General features: G+C 42.6%; 1 protein-coding gene across 3 annotated transcripts in view; it reads right to left on the reverse strand.

Annotated features, from left to right (window-relative positions):
- Positions 1-23,159, reverse strand: part of LOC129037488 (probable palmitoyltransferase ZDHHC11B) — a 67,201-nt gene that overhangs the window by 5,591 nt on the left and 38,451 nt on the right. For 2 of the 3 annotated variants that reach the window (XM_063664624.1, XM_063664625.1), the window contains one exon: positions 3,257-3,320. In XM_063664624.1, coding sequence (XP_063520694.1) covers positions 3,257-3,320 — 64 coding nt within the window. Of the gene's footprint in view, positions 1-3,256; positions 3,321-22,066; positions 22,207-23,159 lie in introns of those variants that run through there. The other variant, XM_063664626.1, reaches the window with a different exon arrangement.

The following is a 23,159-nucleotide window of genomic DNA, read 5'->3' on the forward strand; positions in this document are numbered from 1 at the left end:
TTTGAGGCTTAGGATGAAGGTTTGTTACTCAGAAGGAACTATGCTCGGCCCCTGGGAATGACCAGTTCAGAATCACTCTCTGTTAAATTCTCAGCTTGGGGACTTTTGGTCACCCACCTCGCACAAAGTTAGGGAGAACCTGTTGCTCCAAATACTCGGCAGTGATTTTTCTCTTTTTCTTATAGCTCTAGGGCTTGAGATGACTGATCCCTCCTGATTCCTTTGCAGGTGGAGAAGTGAGTTGCTTCTAGTTTGCCACTGCAATGAGAGTACCACCCTCTGGGGGTCCTAACTTTAAGAGATTACTGATTGGCTTGCCATTTTGGCAGTGCTCTCAGCTTGATCTTCCCTTTCTACCTCTTGTAAAGCTGAAAATGAAGTTCACCAGGTTTCCCAAATGCCCTCAGGGCAAGGGCCAGCTGCACTCCCCACTAGATTTCTCTTTGGGTTCCTCTGTGCCTTCAACCCTGGCCTGAGAATTCCTTATGTCTCCTCAGTTCATTAATCCCTTTAAGAATACTTACACTCGCACTCACAGGGACACGGACACGCATGCATGTGCACACACACATCCTTAACTTGCTCAGTTTCAGAGCATTGTCCGATTCTCGTAAGTAACTTGCCACATGACTAGAACCTCCGGCTTCATTTCACTCCTTTCTTTCCCCTCCCTTTTCCCTTTATGCCATCAGTCTGTATTCCACGATCTGAAAAATCTACCTTAAGTCCTTTCTGGGATTATATAAAAATCAGACAACTCTCCTAGCCACCATCTCCTTTTCTAGAGATAGGAGTGACTGACTCCTACACCACAGGCACTTTGGAAGGGTAAGGTGTAATATTGAAGAAGTGTTTCGTGTGGTCTACAGTAATTCACAACTGTAAGACGTTATCACAGTAAACATTTGCTGTTTAAAACCTTAGTGGTGAATATTTTTTTTTTGAATGAGGCTAAACCATTTCAAAAGCACTCTAGGAAGACCAGATGCCTTTGAAATGATTTAGCCTCATTCAAAAATAATGCAAATGATAAAGAACATGCAAATGATAAAGAATGCAAATGATAAAGAATGTGACCTGAAATTATCTGCAACTTCAGCAGACAAGCTGTGGTTGGCTGAGTTTGGGCTTCTACAAAACACACTGAACCATCTTGTTTCAATCACTAATCAAGCTCTGCCATGGGAGCTTGCTCTTTGCTATGGTTTGACCATCTGACCCTTCCAAACCTTATGTTGAAATTTGATCTCCAGTGTTGGAGATGGGGCCTCATAGGACGTGTTTACGTCATGGAGGTGGACCCCTAATGAACAGATTAATGCCCTCCCTCTGAAGGGAGTGAGTTCATGCTCTAGTAGTTCTTGCTCTGACTAACCCATGAGACCTTGTTGTTCAAAAGGGCCAGGGGCCTCCTCCAGCCCTTCGCCTCCTCTCTCTCCATGTGATCTCTGCACATGTCAGCTCCCTTCCCCTTCTGCTGTTAGTGCAAGAAGGCTGAGACCCTCACCACATGCAGAGCTCAATCTTCAACTTTTCAGCCATCAGAATCATAAGCCAAACACGATTTTTCTTTATAAATTGCCCAGGTTCAAGTATTTCTTTGTAGTAACACCAAAGGACTAAGACATCCCTTGTGTCCATCACTGTTAGTCACTGTTGCTCACGGAAGGGAGTCCACAGCTCCATTTGATGCTCACATGGAAGGATGTCCACAGAAGCTGTCAGTTGTTTGCAGATTATTTGCAAGTTGACGCTTCACCCAAGTGTCCAGCTCCACTTCTCGGGCTCTGCTACTCCTCAGCCGTTTCACTGTTGCACACAAAGGAAATGGTGGAAGCAGCACGTAGACTCAGGCACTGTTCTGTAGACATTCTACATGAGCTCAAGTTGTAGCTTCTTAAGTTTGTCCTCCATATCACTGAGACAATTTTTTACAGCACCAATTCTTCTTTCCTTGAAAGATTTTAATTTTGCAACTTCATGGTCAGTTTCTTGCAATCTTTCCATATCTCATTCATCTCCCCTTTAATCTCAGTGGATTTGTCTTCTCATCTCAACTTGTCTCCAATTACGAGTTTGACTCCTGCCTCATTAAGACCCTGTGCTATGCATCTCAAACACTTTTTTTTTCTAGAGAACAATTTTCACAGGTTTGCTGTCTCTCTGGGCTTTCACGGTGATGTCTATTCCCAGTTCTGCAAAATTTTCACAGGATATACACAGAACCATGAGTCCTGCTCTCTTGTCCTCTAGGGTGCTGGTCAGGACTGTGCTGCTGGGAGACCTTCAGCTTCCTCAGGGCTCTATGGCACCCAGACGGCTGTGGGAAGCTGCCTGGAGCACAGGAACTCTGAGGATATCAGGGCTTTTGATGTTTTGCCCAATCATTGGGCTTTTCTTGTATGGATCTTGCCTTTCAGGATACAGTGTGCCCTATACCCTTTTCCTGTCCAGCTAGCTTTTGGGAGGTGCCTCTCTGAAGCATTGTGAGAAGGCAGGTACTCAATGGTAGAGTTCAGGGTGGAAAGGAGCTTGCTTTGCCTTGGAAAGCCAAGGTAACACCTTAGAGAAAGTGTTGCAGTCTCATTTTAAGGTATAATCATGTCTCACATTTCTTAGCTGAGGGGATGTAGTAATGGAGGGAGAGCATGCCCCTCTGTTTTCAAGTGCTCAGTCTTCCTATTCTGATGGCAGAGCATGTCTGGATGGTTTGCCAACTCATGTGTGGGCCTGATAACAAATTCCTTTAGCCTTCTAGTGAGTAAACTTTCCCCCTGATTCTGGAAGTAAATGATCATTTGTTTCACAGTTAAATTTCACTGCATTCTATGGATCATCCTAAATGTTGGAGCAGAAAGCAGGGATAGGTAGGGTCAGAGGCATCTAATCAGAAACCATCTCAAAATGGCAGGTGTTCATTATTTAAAGCTCTTAGATCAGTACAATTGGGTGAAAATAATTCTTAGTTTAGACTTAAAGGCAAGTATGGAAATGAGCAGTGTACAATCTATACATTGTTTACTGCCTAGAAAATAAAGATGAACTGATACTCTCACAGCTCGGCTGCCATGCACTACTTCTGAAGATGGACACACGGTTCCTGTTCTGGGGTTACTGTTGACATCAAGAGACAAGGAAACGACAAGCAGCCCAGCCCTTGAGTTTGCATTGGTCATTTTTTAAAGAAGGTATTGCACCCTCTAGAGAACCAAACTTGGGTAGATTTCAACATGACCCGCACTACCACGTATCTTACCTGAATCTCAGTCTTCCTTTCAGCACTGTCGGTTTTCATGGGCTCTGTTGTTTCTTGTTGCAGCCTGTTTGCAATATTCAGAAAGAGAAACAACAGAGAACGCATGATGTAATACTTGTTATACTGCCAAAGCGCACAAAACGTGTAAACAAGAGTACATTTTAGAGATTAGCTTGTGACGTGGGCAATCACTTCACCTCTCTGAGTTTCAGAGCCTTCATTTTTGTGAAGATAGTAATATGACCGCACTGCTGAAAGAATGTTGCTTTTTTCTTCTGCGTGTGTGCTGATATAGAGACAAAGAGTGCTTTCCCTGAGAAATAAGAGGGTCTTGTGGTAGCCAAGGAGGCTCGTTTGGATTTCCAGCATGAAAAGTGGGGAAATGTGGGGCCCACAGGAGGTCAGCTCATGCCTGGTACCTTCTTCTCACAACTCTTGCTTGATTGTGGTGAGTTCTGGCTATCAGGGAGCCGTAAGTGTTTTTATAACCACATCTTGAGTACAGGTGTTTTGTTCTCTGCCCTGATGTTACACTAGCCCAGCCAGCCAATGACTTGATTGTTTATGCATGCTGGCCAGCTGACAGGAGAAGTGACCATGTTGCTGCCCAGACTTTCCAGAAGGTTGGAGATCCGGCTTAACTTGCAACGCTGAACGTGTCAGCAATTAGAGACCAGAAACGCACAAAATTTTGCTTTGAAAGGTTTTGAAAGACCCACAAGCAAAAAAGTCACTAGGGGACTTCTAAATCAAAACAGCATATCCATCACATGCTATAGTCTCCCTTCTCTGATCCAATCCTTAAAAATTATAATCAGGAAAGAAACATCCATAAATGAGTGAAGACAAGACATCAAAGAAAAGCAAGAGGGAAACCTTTGTTGGATCAGAAATGACTCCTAGAAGGAAAGCATGCAAATGGGAGCCGATGCAGAAGTCCATGGTCAGGAGTGTGCTGCAGAACCTGGAAGAGGCCCCCAGGAATCATCACGGAGGAGCAGTGGATGTTCAGCTGGGCAGGGCTCCTGATGGGGTGGTGAGCTGGGGGACTTGCAGGCTGAGCAGCCAGGCACTGACTGCTGCTGCAAAACTTCCCAAACCACAGGCAACAACGGGAGTGTCTGCCACCAGATTATTGAAGGAGGAACAGTAGTTTTGGTAGACAAAGGAAAGTGCAAGGAAAAAATGCACACAAGGAAGTGACAGGACTCAGTAAGCAAAGGAGAGCTGAGGGATCACCAAGCGAATCCAAAAATTACTGAGAATAAAGAGAAAATAAAGTATTAATTTCAAATGAAAATAAAAGTATGACAAAGTATGGTAGGTGAAATGGTGGAGGATTGTGACATACAGGTTGGTGGGGAAGAATGTAGATAACTGGGTTGTAAAAGTGTGTTCAAGTATGTATATAAAAAAGCAGAGGAAGTTTATCCAAGGACAAAATGGTATTGTAGAAAACTATAGAGGCTGGTCCTTCCACTGGAACAACCATTGAGCTATAAAGAGCAATTGCAATGAATTATTTGGAAACTCTGGAACCTGGTCAGACATGTATGGGAGAGTGCTTGAAGAAAGGAGAAGCTGGGCCGAGTGCGGTGGCTCACACCTGTAATCCCAGCACTTTGGGAGGCCGAGGTGGGTGGACCACGAGGTCAGGAGATCGAGACCATCCTGGCTAACATGGTGAAACTCCATCTCTACTAAAAATACAAACATACAACAAAAAAAATGCTGAATGTGGTGGCGAGTGCCTGTAGTCCCAGTTACTCGGGAGGCTGAGGCAGGAGAATGGTGTGAACCTGGGAGGTGGAGCTTGCAGTGAGCGGAGATTGTGCCACTGCACTCTAGCCTGGGCGACAGAGCAAGACTCTGTCTCAAAAAAAAAAAAAAAAAAAACAGGAGAAGCTGCTGGTCTTTCGTGAATGGTGTACATGAGCCAGCTACCGCCTCGATTTCTTAGTCTTCCTGTGGCTATAAGGGCAGCAACCTACATTCTTGGAACCGCTGGCTGATGTCAGAGTGAGCATCAGGGACCTTGTCCTCAATAAATTTCAGGTGGTACATTTTGGTTAGTCTGGTGGTGCCCTGAAGGATCAATACAGAGGCTTGCCTTGGTTTTGATCCACTTGGCAGCAGTGGCTTCCTCCAGCAGCATCCATTGGAAGATTTAAAGAGACAGATATTCTCCCTTGTTTGTAGCTAGATATTTGAGGAAATCTTTGATAGTTCACTAACTGGTCATAGAGATAAAGGAAGAGCAACTTCAGTGACAAGAAATACACATTTTGCAAAACTAGTTTGAAAAGGGCACAAACTGATGGTTCCAGCCTTTAACAAGAGAAAATTCATAGTCCCAGAGGAGGAGAAGCACTTGCTTTTTAGAGTTACCACATTATGATACACAGAATATCCAGTTTTTAACAAAAAATTATAGAACATATAAAGAAAAAGAATAATATGGGCCACTCACAGGAGAAAAAGACTTGGCATAAACTATGTCTGTGAAAGGTTAGACATTTGAATTACTAGTCAAATACATTAAATCAGTGGTCTTAAATATGCTCAGTGAACTAAAGGAAGTCACTGACAACTAAATAAAGTAGGAAAATTACATATGAGCAAATTAGATTATTAATAGAGATCGAAATTAGATATTTTTAAAAAACCAAAAACAAACTGGAGCTGGAAATAACTGAAATAAAAAGTTCAGTTAAACATAACTGAAATATAAAGTTCATTAGAAGAGTTCAACAGATTTGAGCAAGCAGAAGAAAGGATCAGCTAACTTGAAGACAACCGAAATTATCCAGTCTGAGGACCAGAAAAAATAAAAAGAATGAAGGAAGATGAACAGAGCTTGAAGGATTTGTTAGACATCATCAAGGGTACCAACATATGCAACATAGGAGTCTCCAAAGGAGAAGAGAAAAGGAAAGAGGCAGACAAAATACAGTGTTCCCCCATTATCAGCAGTTGTGTTTTCTGCACTTTCAGTTACCTCTGGGCAACCACAGTCCAATAATATTAAATGGAAAATTCCAGAAATAAACAATTCACAAGTTTTAAATTGTGTGCAGTTCTGAGTAGCATGATGAAATGTCATTCTGCCCTGCTGTGCCCATCCAGGACATGAATCATCCCTTTGTCCAGCATATCCATGCTGTATACACTATCTACCCATTAATGTACAGGAAAAAACATAGTGTATACAGGGTTTGGTACTATCTACAGTTTCAGATACTTACTGGGAGTCTTGGAACGTATCCCCCACAGATAATGGGGGAGCAGGAGGCTACTCTATTTAAAGAAATAATGGCTAAAAACTTTCCAAATCTAATTAAAGAAATGAATCTACACATCCAAGGAGCTCAACGAATTCCAAGCAGGCTATACTCCAAAAGATCTATGCCAAGACACATTACAGTTAGATTGTCAAGACATAGACAATGAGAGAATTTTGAAGGCAGGCAGAGAGAAGTGACTAATCAAAATCAAGAGATCCTTAATAAAATTATCAGGTGATTTCTCATTAGAAACTAAGGAGGCTCAAAGGCAGTGGGGTGACATATTTAAATGCCCTGGAAGGGGGAAAATACCTGTCAACCAAGAATTCTATATGTGACAAATCTATCCTTCCAGAATAAAGCAATAACTAAGACATTCTCAGATAGAAAAAAATTGACGGAATTCATTATCAGTAGACCTACCCTAAAAGAAATGTTAAAGAAATTATTTAGTCCTAAATGAAGAGACACTAGAGAGTAACTCAAAACCATACAAAGAAATAAAGAACATTGGTAAAGAAATAAAGAACATAGGTAAATATACAAGTCAATAATACTGTACTTTTGGTTTGTAACTATTTTTTTCTATATAATTTGAAAGTCAAATTCATAATACAATAATTATAAACTGTTAATGGGTGCACACTGTATAAAGATGTAATCAATGACAACAGCAATATAAAGGGTGAGGGATGGCGATGGATAAAAGCAGTGTTTGTGTACTATTGAAACTAAGTTGGGGCTGACTGTAGTGGCTTACTCCTGTAATCCCAGCCTTTGGGAGGCTAAAGTGGGAGGATCGTGTGAGACCAGGAGTTCAAGTCCAGCCTGGCAACATAGTGATACCGCATTTCCACAAAAGATAATTTAAAATTAGCGAAGTGTGGTGATGTGTGCCTGTAGTCGTAGTTACTTGGAAGGTTGAGGTGGAAAGATTGCTTGAGCCCAGGAGTAGGAGGTTGCAGTGAGTTATGACTGTGCACTCCAGCCTGGACAACAGAGTGAGTCCTGTCTCAAAAAAAAATCTAAGTTGGTATTCAAACTAAGGTGTTATAAGTTTAAGACATTAATTATTATCCCCAGCATAACCACTAGGAAGATAATTAGAAAATGTACAAAAAAGGAAAGAACAAAGGGATCAAAATGGAACATTACAAACATCCAACTAAAGATTTTTTAAATGGGCAGGAATTGAGAAATAAAAATATATATGATATACACAATGCAAAAAGCTAAATAGAATAACTGAATCATTTCTTATCAGTAGCTACTTCAAACATTAGATAGATAGATAGATAGATAGACAGATAGATAGAACTTTTTAATTAAAAGTCGGAGATTGGTGGATTGGATTTTTAAAAAGCTGAAGTGCCTGTGGACAAAGATGCTGAGTTAAAGGAGATTGTCTTCCTTACTGAGTAACAGAGAAGCTCCCGGGCCACAAGATATGGAGGGTCCCAGGAGCAAGGGTGAGGAGCGAGGATGGGGGTGGGATGTGAGGTTAAGCACAAGGGTGGTAGCTAAGTGTCCATATATGGAACATGTTGCTGACCCCACACAGCAAGCAGCTAGCCTCTGCCACCCCACAGGAGATAAGAAGGGTCTGACGTCAGGACACCAGAGGTGTGGCAGGTGGGAGAATGGGGGAGGCACTGGAAAGGAAAGAGTGGGGCTAGTGACCATAATACTGAATAACTAGAGCCTTTCATGGGAGAGAGAAGGAGTACTTACTTCTCAGAACTTATTAAGCTATGGGAAGTAAGACGATAAGAAATTAGTGCACAGATAGACAAACTGACGAGTGGAATTGACTAGACAGCCCAGAAATCGACTCAAATATGTGCATAAATGGAATTCAGGACAGAAGCAGCTTTTTATGCCAGTGGGGAAAGGACCTGCTCAATGAATGGACCTGGAAACAATACAAATCCATAGAGGGAAGAATGAAGTTAGATCTCTACCTCACACCATACACTGAAATCAACCAAAGATAAAGACTTGGCTCTCAAAATCAAAACTGAAAACCCGTAGTAGAAATAATAGATGGCTATCTTTTGGATATTTTGGTGGAAAGATTCATTAATCAAGAACAAAAAGCATTACTTATACAATATGTATAAACATGACTATATTGTCATGCATGATCTGGTTTCTAGAATGGTATATTAAATTAAACATGGAGTTAAGCTGCACGTGGACAGACTCTATCTGTAATTCACCCAACTGACAAAAGGTTTGTATAAAGAATATATAAAAACTCATATAAATCAATAAGAAAGGCACAAAGAGTCCAATGGAAAAATGGACTAGGGACATGAGCAAGTGCTTCATGGAAGAGAAAACTCGTATGGCTCACATGTGTTCAGATTCATTAATAATGAGGGAAATACTGAAGTAGGCCACAATAAGCCACCAGTTCACACTACTCGACTGTCAATTCCAAGTGTTGGAGAGGACACGAAGCAATAGGAATTCTTATACCCTGCTGTGAGGTATAAGCACACCTTGAAAAAACTGCAAACACCTTTAAAAAACTGTGGCCTTATCTCTGAGAGCTGGACATTCTAGCAATTGCACCACTAGGAATAGCCTCAGGAGAAATGGTTGCACCTGTACAACAGGAGATCTGTCAAGATCGAGCAGCACAGCTGGGTAGCAAAAAACTGGAAGCCATCTCCATGCCCAACCATACCAGAGGGGTAATTAAGTGTGGTACGGGGTGGAACAGCCACAGAAGCAAACGCAAACAGACTACAGCGACACACAATATGGACAGACCTTGGCAATTTAGTACTAAGTGAAAAAAGTGATTCCCCAAAGATTTCAGATACTACATACACACAATGTCCTTTCTGTTAAAAAAAAGAAAAAAGAAAAAGTAACCAATGTATTGCACGTATGTATGTACTCTTTAGGAATATACATCTATATCTATATAGATATCTAAGGAACAAAATTTGAAGGAAAGCAAGAGAATGAAGAACATGAGCGGGGTGCAAGGAGTTGGAATGGGGGCCCCGCCAACAGACAAAGACGATGTCAGACTCTGCTTTTGTTGTTGGTGCTTCCTCCACTATCATAAATAAACAAAATACGGAGTCAATGAAGGAAGCAGGTCACTCACAGATCAAGGATGAATCTGTTCCCACCCAGGATTGGGATTCGTGTGACTCTGGGCACCTGGGATCCAAAACAAGGGGAAAGAGGCAACCAGCATTCACTGGGCATCCCAAAGCCAGACCCTGGGCAGTGACGTTCACAACTCCAGGAGCTCACACACAACCTTCTTGGGAAGAGATACTAATATCCCCCATTTCCTTGTGAGGAATAGGGGCTCAGAGTGGTTTAAAAACTTATGAGGTTATAGAACCAGCAGCATCTCCACACTGGCCCCGAACCAAGGTCTGTCTGATGCCAAAGTCTAAATGCAGGTTACGATGCCAATTAGTTTCTGATCGCTCTGCTAAGAGGAGCTTTGGATTCCTGTGAAGAGTGAGAGAGGTGGGCCTGGGATGCCTCTGGGGGATATCAGAGCAACAGGATCAGACGCAGGTCCTGGACTGAGCCTGCAGCTAAGAGAAGGCCACAGGCCGGGTCTGGGTGCAGGCCAGTCCCCATCAGACTCTCAGTGACTGTGGCCACTGGGGTTAAGGGCCAGGGTGTGACCTTCCATGGTCAGAATGGGGCTCTCCTAAGTGGACTGAAAGACAAACCTGAGATCTTCAGGTGGGTCCTTCTGAATCTCTGGTGCCACAGAAGGAAAACTGGGCACTGCAGCCCGATGGGGATGGGAGGGGTCAAGTTGTGCAGCCTCCCTCTCGCTGTGCAGCCTCTTGGGAGGGAGCACGCAGGACATCTGAGAGGACCTGCACCCTTAGCCTTAGACCCTTTGCTGGCTGTATGAGTGCTCAGCTCTCAGTGCAGAGAGACAGCCCTATGGTAGCTGCATCTGCCCTCTTCTCCTCTCCTAGCTCCTCTGCTCTGCCCGAGCTGCCCTCTTGGTGTGGGTCCAGGCCTGTCCACACATCCTGTGCTGTGTCCTCAGTGCCCCCAGCCATGCCCCACTTCCAGACTCCCTCAGTTCCCCTTGGACGTCTGCATGTGTTCCAACACACTTACGTGTTCCATCTTTTTTATTTATTTGTTTATTTTGAGACGTAGTCTCACTCTGTCACTCAGGCTGGAGTGCAGTGGCATGATCTTGGCTCACTGCAACCTTCACCTCCCAGGTTCAAGCGATTCTCCTGCCTCAGCCTCCCGAGTAATGGGATTACAGGAGCATGCCACCAAATCCAGAGAATTTTTTTTTTCAGACAGTCTTGTTCTGTCGCCCAGGCTGGAGTGCAGTGGCACAATCTCGGCTCACTGCAAGCTCTGCCTCCTGGGTTCACGCCATTCTCCTGCCTCAGCCTCCCGAGTAGCTGGGAGTACAGGTGCCTGCCACTACGCCTGGCTAATCCTTTTGTATTTTTAGTAGAGACAGGATTTCACCGTGTTAGCCAGGACAGTCTCCATATCCTGACCTCTTGATCTGCTGCCTCGGCCTCCCCACATGCTCCCATCTTTTGACCATCAGTTACACACACACACACACAGACACACACACACACAATTTATTCCTCACCTGTTGCGGGAAGTCAGGGACCCCAAACAGACAGACCAGCTGAAACCATGGCAGAAGATGTAATTTCTTATGCCTGTCTTTACTGCAGTCTCTAAACATATATTGTAAAGATTTCATGGACACTTATTACTTCCCCAATCAATACCCTTCTGACTTCCTATGCCTGTCTTTACTTTAATCTCTTAATCCTGTCAGCCGAGAAAGATGTATATCATCTCAGGACCCTGTAATAATTGCGTTAACTACACAAATTGTACAGCATGTGTGTTTGAGCAATATGAAATGTGGGCACCCTGAAAAAAGAACAGGATAACAGCAATTGTTCAGGGAATAAGAGAGATAACCTTAAACTCTGACCGCCGGTGAGCCAGGCAGAACAGAGCCATATTTCTCTTCTTTTAAAAGCAAATGGGAGAAATATCGCTGAATTCTTTTCTCAGCCTGCTTCTCTGTACCCTTCTTCACACATAAACACCAGTAATCACCAATATACTTCTGCTCCTTCTGCTCCCCCAATGCCTCTTTCTCACACTCTCATCCCGGTCCGACACTCTCACCCTCAGTTTCCCTTATCTACACATGCTTTTCCCGTCACTTCTATGCTGACTCCGTCTCAGATGCCTACTCTTGAAACTTCAATGCAATGCCTATTATACCAAAACAAAGAAACAAGTGGATGAGACGCATGGACTTATCCAGTCGCGCTAGACCCACCCAACTTCCAAGGGTTGCCAATGCACCATTATGTACCTCTTAATCTTACCTTTTTAAAAGAATTTAAGGATGCTTGTACTCAGTATGGTCCTACTTCTCCTTATGTTAAGATGGTTTTACAAACTTTTTGTACTGAGGTCATTTTACTTCCTTTAGATTGGGACCTTTTGGCAAAAGCTGTTCTAACCCCGTCTCAGCATTTACAATTCCGTACCTGGTGGTCAGAGGAGGCGCTTTTGCAGGCTCAGCTAAATAGCAGTAATGGCACTCTAATCACTCAGGCTCAGCTCACAGACTCCGATAGTTTCTCTGATGCTTATGCCCAATTAAACTTTGATGCCCTTACCACAGAACAAGTAACAAAGGTATGTATGAGAGCTTGGGATAAATTACGCGCTCCAGGCCAAGCTCCTGTTTCTTTTACCGCGGTTAAACAAGGTCACTCTGAATTATACCCTGATTTTTTGGCTAAATTACAAGATGCTGTTCAAAAATCTGTCTCTGATGAGCGCGCTCAAGGCATTCTCCTTTGTATGTTAGCTTTTGAAAATGCTAACCATGAATGTAAAACGGCCATGCGTTCTGTCCAACGGCAAAACTTACCTGATCATGAGGTGTTGCCTGCATATATTAAAGCTTGTGAAGGCATTGGATCAGACACCCACAAAGCTCTTCTGTGGGTACGGGCCATGAAGGGTGCCAACCAAACTGGTCCCTTTAATTCTTCTCTTGGAGCCTGCTATAATTGTGGCCAACTTGGTCATATTCAAAAAAATTACACTGGTAAAAACTTACAAACGGCCAAGTCGGTTCAACAAACACGGCCAAATGCTGCTCCTACTGTTTGTCCACATTTCATATTGCTCAAACACACATGCTGTACAATTTGTGTAGTTAATGCAATTATTACAGGGTCCTGAGATGATATACATCCTTCTCGGCTGACAGGATTAAGAGATTAAAGCAAGGACAGGCATGGGAAATCACAAGGGTATTGATTGGGGAAGTGATAAGTGTCCATGAAATCTTTACAATTTATGTTTAGAGACTGCAGTAAAGACAGGCATAAGAAATTACAAAAGTATTAATTTGGGGAACTAATAAATGTCCATAAAATCTTCACAATCCACGTTCTTCTGCCATGGTTTCAGTGGGTCTCTCTGTTTGGGGTCCCTGACTTCCCGCAACATCTCCTGTGTTCCTAGTAAAAAAGAAATCAGGCAAATGGAGGATGGTAACCGATTTAAGGGCCATTAACGCTGTAATTAAACCTATGGGGGCCGTCCAACCCGGCATGCCTGCCCCTGCTTTAATACCTAAAGATTGGCCTCTCATAGTTATTGATCTTAAAGATTGTTTTTTTCATATTGCTTTACATAAATTGGATTGTGAAAAATTTGCTTTTACTGTACCATCTATCAATAATTATGAGCCTGCAGCTCGTTATCAATGGAAAGTACTTCCTCAGGGAATGCTGAATAGCCCTACAATCTGTCAGCTTTATGTTGGACAAGTGCTTTCACCAGTTCGAGCCCGATTTCCCGAGGCCTATATTCTTCATTATATTGATGATATTTTAATTTCTGCCCCCACTGATAAAAGAATTGACTGTTACCAAATTTTAAGCCGCTGTGTTACAGAGGCTGGATTACACATCGCTCAGGATAAAATTCAACAAACCACTCCTGTTCAATATTTAGGAATGGTGGTCGATAAACAATGTATTCAACCTCAAAAAGTTCCAATTAGGAAAGATTCTTTAAAAACTTTAAATGACTTCCAAAAACTCTTGGGTAACATTAATGATTTAAGACCTACTTTAGGCATTCCGACCTATGCCCTGTCTAACTTGTTCTCTACGCCGCGGGGAGATTCTGATCTCCGCAGCCCTAGGACTTTGACCCCTGAGGCTTTACTAGAACTGGAATTTGTAGAAGAAAGAATCCAGACGGCCCAGTTATCTAGAGTACAGCCATTTCAGCCTCTTCAGCTTCTGGTTTTTGCTTCATTACACTCCCCTACTGGACTAATAGTTCAACATAATGATTTAGTAGAGTGGTGTTTTCTTCCTCATTCTGTGTCGAAAACTTTGTCTGTTTATCTGGACCAAATAGCCATATTAATTGGACAGGCTCGGTGCAGAATACTTCAAATTTCTGGATTTGATCCAAATGTAATTGTAGTTCCTTTAAATCGGCTCGAAGTTCAAGCTGCCTTTCAACATTCTGTACGGTGGCAAATTCACTTGTCTGATTTTATTGGTGTTATTGACAGTCATTATCCAAAAAACAAATTGTTTGATTTTACAAAAATAACGTCTTGGGTGGTTCCTCGATTAACCAAAAATCAACCCATTCCTGAGGCCGTTACAGTATTCACTGATGGACAGACAAACAACAGACAAACTTATTTCTACCTCTTATACTTCTGCTCAAAAGGCGGAGTTAATTGCTGTGATTACTGCCTTACAGGATTTTCCCAAACCTTTAAATATTGTCTCAGATTCGGCTTATGTTGTACATGCCACTAAAAATATAGAAACTGCTACTATCAAACATATTGATAATTCTGAATTGGCTTCTTTATTTTCAAGGTTACAACAGGCGGTTCGCCAACGTAGACACCCTTTCTATATTACACATATTAGGTCTCATACCACTTTACCAGGACCCATGTCTGCCGGTAACCATAAAGTCGACTGTTTGGTCTCTTTTACAATCCAAGAAGCTCAGGAGTTCCATAATCTCAGTCATGTCAATGCCGCTGGCTTAAAGGATAAATTTGCTCTTACCTGGAAACAGGCTAAGTTTATTGTTCACAGCTGCCCTCAGTGCCAGGTCTTCGTACTTCCAAATCAGGAACCTCGTGTTAATCCTAGAGGCCCATCTCCTAATGCTTTATGGCAAATGGATGTGACTCATGTTAGCTCCTTTGGCAGACTGTCATATGTGCATGTCTCAGTAGATACCTTCTCAGGTTTTATCTGGGCTACTTGCCAAGCAGGGAAAGGCACGGCCCATGTTAAAAAACATCTGTATTCTTGCTTTGCAGTTATGGGGCTTCCATATCAAATAAAGACAGATAATGCCCGAGTATGTTAATAAGGCTTTTGATTCATTTATGCAACAGTGGGGAATTTCCTGTATTACTGGAATCCCTTACAATCCTCAGGGACAGGCTGTGGTAGAACGGGCTAATCGCACTTTAAAAACCCAGTTGTCTAGTCTGAACAACCAAAACATGATTTAACTACTCCACACTCCCAATTACATTTGGCATTGTTTACTTTAAATTTTTTAAATGTTCCTAAAGATAATACTCTAACTGCAGCCAAACGCCATTATATAGGCAAAAAATTCTCTTTAAACGAAGGCAAGCCAGTATTATGGAAAAACTCCCAAACCAACACCTGGGAACCTGGCACAATTATAACGTGGGGAAGAGGATATGCTTGTGTTTCACCAGGAGATCATCAATCCCCTGTCTGGGTACCCACCAGAAGACTCAAGCTTCGGGTGAATACTGACAATCAAAACCACAGTGAAGAGACGTCTGTGTCAGAGACTGCCTTCAGACGTGGTGAGATCTGTGCCGACTCCTCAGAAACAGGCACACCAAATCACAATGGGTGTAAATCAATCCTCCCTGATGGCAATGGAGACCCATCTAACTAATCACACTTCTCTTGATTACCTTTCTTTTTCTCCTTACAAACCTAAATATCTCACCATTTCTATTAGCCTGAAAATAACATCCTTCTGTTCTTCTCTTTCTTCTCCAGCACTCAATCTCGCTTACACTAGGTTTTATTTAATGATTCTCCTCCTTATACTTTCTGTCTCACCAGTTTCCTCTCATACTGATTTACCTGCTACACATAATTATTCTTATTGGGCTTATGTGCCTTTTCCTCCACTTATTTGACCTCTCACCTGGATAGATGCTCCTGCAGAAATCTACACGAACGATAGTGTGTGGATGCCTAGAGCCACAGATGACTGTTGCCCTGCTCAACCAGGCGAAGAAGGCACTGCATTTAATGTTACCATGGGTTATAAATACCCGCTCTGTGCCTCGGACATGCACCTGGTTGTATGCATCTAGGCACTCAAGTCTGGGCTGCTTATCTTCCGGAAACATCAGCTACAGATAAAATGGGACGTTTAGTCTCTGGCCTCTCCCTTTCTCCTTTAAAACAAATGAAAGGAGGAGTAATGGTAGATACCCCATACTTTCAATATAAACCTGCAGGAAAACCATGCCCTAAAAATTTTGAGGGCCCATCTAAAACTTTAATTTGGGAAGATTGTGTTAACTCACATGCATTAATATTAAAAAATGACTCATATGGTTTAGTAATAGACTGGGCACCAAAGGGCTATTTAAAAAACAATTGCTCTTCTGGTGGAAGGGAATGCCTGAAGGCTACTTATTTTATTTCCTATCAGGAGAAAGAGAATCATCATCCTATTTTGCATCCGAGGATCAGCTCATTCTTTCCCTTAAAATGGGAAGATAAAGGCATTACCCCCCACCCCAGGCCTCGTATAATAATCCCTATTCTGAGCCCAGAACACCTAGAACTTGGAAATTGGCTATTGCCATGTCTGGACTGTGAGTATGGGAAGGAAAAACTGTTTTGACTGTTGTTCCCAGTACCGTCCCACTCTCTCAGTATCAATGTAGATCCAGACATTCTGCTTTACTTACCTCCAACTGACTATTCCCATACAAAGTTGTGTTAAGCCTCCTTACATGCTATTAGTAGGAAATATGAAAAATTTGGATGAATAATCAACCTGTCCAATGCATCAATTGTCATCTATACACTTGTATTAACTCCCATTTTGACTCCAGGAAAAGTGTAATGTTGGTTCGAGCTTGAGAAGGAATCTGGATTCCGGTAACTTTACCTAAACCTTGGGAATCCTCCCCCTCAATACGTTTAATTAATGAAGTGCTACAGCGAATTCTAAAAAGATCTAAGAGATTTGTTTTCACTTTAATCACTGTTATCATAGGCCTAATTACAGTCACTGCAATGGCCACCACTGCTGGAATGGCATTACACCAATCTATTCAAACGGCTCATTTTGTTAATGATTGGCAAGCCAATTCCACCCAAATGTGGAATTCTCAACAAGGCATTGATCAAAAATTGGCAAATCAAATTAATGATTTAAGACAGTCTGTTATTTGGCTTGGAGATTGGGTAGTGAGTCTCGAACATCACGTGTAAATGCAGTGTGATTGGAATACTTCAGATTTCTGCATCACCCCGTATTCCTATAACGAGACTGATCATTCATGGGAAATGGTCAAAGGACACCTTCTAGGTAGAGAAAATAATTTATCATTGGACGTAACTAAATTAAAGAAACAAATTTTTGAAGCCTCTCAAGCTCACTTATCCATCGTGCCTGGAGCTGAGGCGTTAGATCAAGTGGCAGAAAATCATTATGGATTAAATCCCACGACTTGGATTAAGTCTATTGGGGGCTCCACTGTAGTAAATTTTGGAATTAGTTTCTCTGTTTAATCGGCTTGCCTTTAGTGTGCCGGACCAGTCAAAGAATCCTGCGTCAAAATCGAGAGAACAAACAAGCCTTCATCGCCATGGCACGTTTATATAAAAAGAAAGGGAGAGAGGTTGCGGGAAGTCAGGGACCCCAAACAGAGAGACCGGCTGAAGCCATGGCAGAAGAACGTGGATTGTGAAGATTTTATGGACATTTATTAGTTCCCCAAATTAATACTTTTGTAATTTCTTATGCCTGTCTTTACTGCAATCTCTAAACATAAACTGTAAAGATTTCATGGACACTTATCACTTCCCCAATCAATACACTTGTAATTTCCCATGCCTGTCTTTGCTTTAATCTCTTAATCCTGTCAGCCGAGAAGGATGTATATCATCTCAGGACCCTGTAATAATTGCATTAACTACACAAATTGTACAGCATGTGTGTTTGAGCTATATGAAATGTGGGCACCCTGAAAAAAGAACAGGATAACAGCAATTGTTCAGGGAATAAGAGAGAGAACCTTAAACTCTGACAGCCGGTGAGCCGGGCAGAACAGAGCCATATTTCTCTTCTTTCAAAAGCAAATGGGAAAATATCGCTGAATTCTTTTCTCAGCATGGAATGTCCCTGAGAAAGAGAATGCGCACCTAGGGGTAGGTCTCTGAACTGGCCCCGCCTGGGCCTACCTGTCTCTTACGGTCGAGATTGCAGAGGTGAAATAAACTCCAGTCTCCCATAGCGCTCCCAGGCTTATTAGGAAAAGGAAATTCCCACCTAATAAATTTTGGTCTGCCTGGTTGATCTCAAAACCCGGTCTCCTGATAAGATGTTATCAATAACAATGGTGCCCGAAACTTCATTAGCAATTTTAATTTTGCCTCAGTCCTGTAGTCCTGTGATCTCGCCCTGCCTCCACTTGCCTTGTGATATTCTATTACCCTGTTAAGTACTTGATGTCTGTCACCCACACCTATTCGCACACTCCCTCCCCTTTGGAAAATCCCTAATAAAAACTTGCTGGTTTTTGTGGCTTGTGGGGCATCACAGATCCTACCAACCTGTGAGGTCTCCCCCGGACATCCAGCTTCAAAATTTCTTTTTTACTCTGTCCCTTTATTTCTCAAGCCAGCTGACGCTTAGGAAAATAGAAAAGAACCTACGTGATTATCGGGGCAGGTCCCCCGATATCCACCTGTCTCCTATATGCACAGTTTTCCCAACATTTTATTAAAATTTCAAACATAAACAACACTGGAAAAGGCTTTACAAAAAAATAAAAAACAAACAAAACCTGAACCCAGCACCTGCAAGCGACCAGGGCTAATGTTTGTCCTCTGCCCCATCACATAACTGTCTGCCCATCACTCTGGTCTGCCGCATTTCAGACTAGTTGCAGACATCTGCACACCTCGCTGAGATGCACACACGGCACTTCTGGCAATGCAGCACCTATTTTTGTGTTCTGTTTGCTTCTGTCACACACACACACATATGTGTTTCATAATTGAAAATATTTTCTGTCCCTGACTTTTTCTTCTTTCCACACCCGCCTTTGTTGCTGTTGGAGCAGCACCCTTCAGGACCCTTCCTGTAGATGGTGTGCCTGTGTCCCCCAGATTCACAGGCTGAAGCCTAACCCCAGCGTTGTGTGTCATAAAGCGGAGCCTTTGGTGTCAGCTCCCGAATGTGGGACCCGGATGACAGGATTCGTGAGTGCCTTCAGAACAGGCATGTGAGTCAGATCTCACTCTCCACTCCCTGCTATGTGAGGACAACCAGAGGAGGCCACTGGAGAACCAGGAAGGGGCTCTCACCAGACACCCGATCTGCCAGTGCCTTGAGCTGGGACTTCCCAGGCTCCGGAATGGTGAGAAATACATGTTTGTTGCCTAAGCCCCCGGTGTGTGGTATTTCTGTTGAAGCAGGCTGAACAGACTAAAACACCTATGAATGCTCACAATTAGTCAAACAAGCAACTCGGAATATTGTTGTAACCTCCACTGTGGAGGAAGACTGTGTGCTGCTCACTGGAGGGAAGAGGCCAGTGGCTTTGGGGATACCCCAGATGATGAGGTCCTTTCTAGATGCCAAACAGCGGTGGGGCTCAGGCTCAAGCCCTGGGAGGGAGACAGGAGCTCCTCATGATCCCCTCTTCTAGGAAGCTCAGGAGGAAGGAAAGACCATGTGTCAGCAAAGCAGGGTCTCGCTTTGGGGAGGAGCTCACAACAGGCCATTAAGGCTCCAAAGTTCCGGACAAGCACCATTACCGTGGTTTCTGCTTGTCAGCAGATCCCAGGAACACGCAGCTCCTGGGAGGTTATGTAAGTGCTAGGAGTGTACTACACAACAGACACCACCTGGGCATGACGCTCACATGGAAAGCACCTTGGATGCTTGGTAGGGGGATGATGCAAAGGAACAGCTCCAGACTCCACTGGAAAATTAATACAAGCCACTGAATGAGGTGCTGGGGATTAGGGTCTTCACATGGGAAATCCTGCTCCCTGTTCCCACTTTCATTCCAGCTGGTCAGCTACATCCACCCATTCCCTTCGACATCCCACAGCAAACATGCAGACCAGAATACCCCCCATAAGTTTGTCTAATATCCACCACTAGAGATACCATAAATTCCTACACATTTCCCACAAAATAGACCTGTGATTAGCAACATCACACCCCACAGGCACTTAATGAATGGACTTTACCCCTGTGGCAAAGCATGACATGATTTAAACAAAGTCCCTGATCGCTAGAAACAGACGTTTGTAATGTGCCCAGCAGGCAGAGCCTGAAGTAAAAGGCTGTGAGTGAGTCTATAAGGTGGACCAGCTGGATCCAAACTGTTAGGTGACCCTGAAAGCATATTCTGTGACAAAAAAAGGGTTATAATGGTAATTTATCACCTGTTGCATCTAGAGGCTTTGTAAACTCATGTGGTGTTGGTGTAACACTTTTCACATTAAACAAGGTTAAGCTCATTCTCCTATGGAGAAGACTTGAATGAAATGAAGAAGGCTTCCAACAAAGAGGAATATGATTTAAAGATGGAGTGGTTTATGCCCATCAATATCTTATCTTTTAACGGAACAATGTAGAGTTTAAAAAGCAGGTGCCTAAAGAGGTGTATTAAATGATAATTTCATTTAGAAAATGGGTCTAATACACAGAAAAAATGTTAAAAGGGAAGCTGCAGGAGGTGCCAATCAAAATGCCTGCAGTAGCCATTGGTGGGTGGGGGGACCGTGAGTGACTTAGGTTTTTACACCAAGAATTTTTGTAACTTCCCTATTTTCTATTTCGAATGTGTACTGATAAAACATATATATTTTTTCAAAGTGAAAGGTTACAATCCTGATCACAATTAATTTTCTATCATTCTTGCCAGAAATGGATAAAAGAGAAAATGTCTTAGTTTTTATCTAATATTAGAACCATAGGCTATACTTCGAAGTAAAATTCAAAATAACCTGGATTCACTAAATCAAAGAAAACCAATTTACAAGGAAAATTAATGGGTTTTGTGAAACAGCATTTTCACACTAAGTGATATGTAATCCTTGATTGCTGAAACTAGGCAAAACTCTTCAGCAATTCTCAGGTTTGAGAAATTGATGAATGGGGCACTTCTCCTGGGCTACCTTTTTCTGACCCAGGAAGCTGCCTGCCTCTTGAGCTGCAGAACCCAGCTGGCCTTCCCTGGCCTGGAACTCTGGCACTGCCCACAGCACGTTTCTGTGAAGGGCAGAGCTTCTGGGGCAACTCAGGAAGAGCAAGGCAGGAACTTCCATCCTCTGCCCACCTGGGGGAGATGGACTTCTGGGTCCTTATGTGGCTCCCAGTGGAGTTGGGATGCCAGGGAAACACTATCGGCCACTCTCAAAATGAGGTGTATATTTAATGCAACTTTGCTCCAAATTCCAGGTTTCCTGGAACGGAAACAAAATGTATTCTCCATATAAATTTTAAATAAACGTATATGAAAAAATTAAAGTTTAAAAATTGTCAAAACTTTTAGAAATGAAAAAACCTGAGAATGTGACTGTCAGACATTACAATGTAGCTCAGGAAGGTCCAGTAATTAAAACAGCATGGTTTAGGACACAGATCAACAAGGCAGAAATAAACGTGTAGAAACAGATCTGAGTCTAGTGCTTATGGCAAGCACTAGAAAAGGGGGCCTCTGAATTAGATGGAAAGGTGTATTGTTTCATAAATGAGGTGGTAACCATTAGTTAAGTCTTCAAGATAAAGTAACCTTAGCTCTCTCCCTGTATGCAAAAATAAGTTCAAGATGGCTTGAAAATCAAAATATAAGGAAAATCAAAACAGAAAAATTATAAAAATATCAGCAAAGAGTTCTGGATGATTTTTGTATAACCCTGGAGTAAGAAAGACTTTTTAAAGCAAGAGGGGAACATTTGACAACTGACTTCACAAAAATTTATGACCTTCACATTGTAAAAGACATGATAAACACAAAATTTTAAAAGACAGACTGAAAGAAATATGTTGGAAACACACAGATCAGAGAATTACTATCCCTAATGTGCAAAGACCACTTAATATCGACAATACAAACAACTCCATTTAAAAGTGTGCAAACATTTGAAAAGCTAATTCATACAAGAGGAACTGTGAAACGGTAAAAAAACGAATGACAATATGTTCAGTCTCATTAGTAATGAGGAAAATGCACATTGAAACAATTAAAACTGTTATTTGGATAAAACTAAAGATACCTTGCTAATATCTGGTGCTGAAAAGAGTGAGGAAATTGAAGGAAATTTGCATTGTTCGAACCTTTTGGTAAAGTAAGCAAAAAGAAACTATGAGGATTTAAAATGCAAATGCCCTTTGACTTTTAAGTGTTCTACAGAAACAAAACAATATTGTCAGTATCTGACAACCTTGGCACAAAGGTGCTTCTTGCAATTTTGTTTGCAAAACCTAAACTTGGTCATAAACTTAATATCCCATAGTGAACAACGGTTGACTAAGCCATGGTATATGCACATCATGAGAGGGTGAAGTTCCTGACAAGAAGAAGACACATCTATATGAAACGTCATGAGTGTAATCCATGCCATATTGTTGAAGAAATTAAAATTCAGGAAGGGAGGTGCAGAATATTTTTAACTTATACTATCGTCTTCAAACTGATGCAATGAGCATGTAATAAGGTTATAAGTTCTAAGTATAAGTTAGGTATTAAATTCTCCCCCATCTAAATGTTGCTCCATGGCCAGACACAGTGGCTCATGTCTGTAGTCCCAGCACTTTAGGAGGCTGAGGCAGGCAAATCGCCTGAGCTCAGGAGTTCGAGACCAGCGTGGGCAACATGGTGACACCCCATCTCTACAAAAGTCGGCTCAGCGTGGTGGCGTAAGCCTGTGGTCCCAGCTACTTGGGAGGCTGAGGTGGGTGGATTGCAAGAATCCAAGTGGCAAAGGTTATAGTGAGCTGAGATTGTGCCACTGCACTGCAGCCTAGGTGACAGAGTAAGACCCTGTCTCAAAAAAATAATAAAAAATAAAAAATAAATGTTGCTCCATGATCCAGGGCAGCTGGGTTGGGAGCATGAGGCCGGCTGGGTGCACTCATCTGTGAGGGGGAGACCAGGAGGCGTGCGGTGACCTCAGCAGTCTGGGGTCCCAGGTGCCTCTAGAGGAACCCCGAGCAGCTCCAAGCCATGAGGTGTGGGTGCTCCTTCTTCCCAGCACGAGCAGCCTCCCTCACACACCCTCCCTGAATAA

Source organism: Pongo pygmaeus, chromosome 4 (assembly GCF_028885625.2).
Source record: "Pongo pygmaeus isolate AG05252 chromosome 4, NHGRI_mPonPyg2-v2.0_pri, whole genome shotgun sequence".
NCBI lineage: Eukaryota > Metazoa > Chordata > Mammalia > Primates > Hominidae > Pongo > Pongo pygmaeus.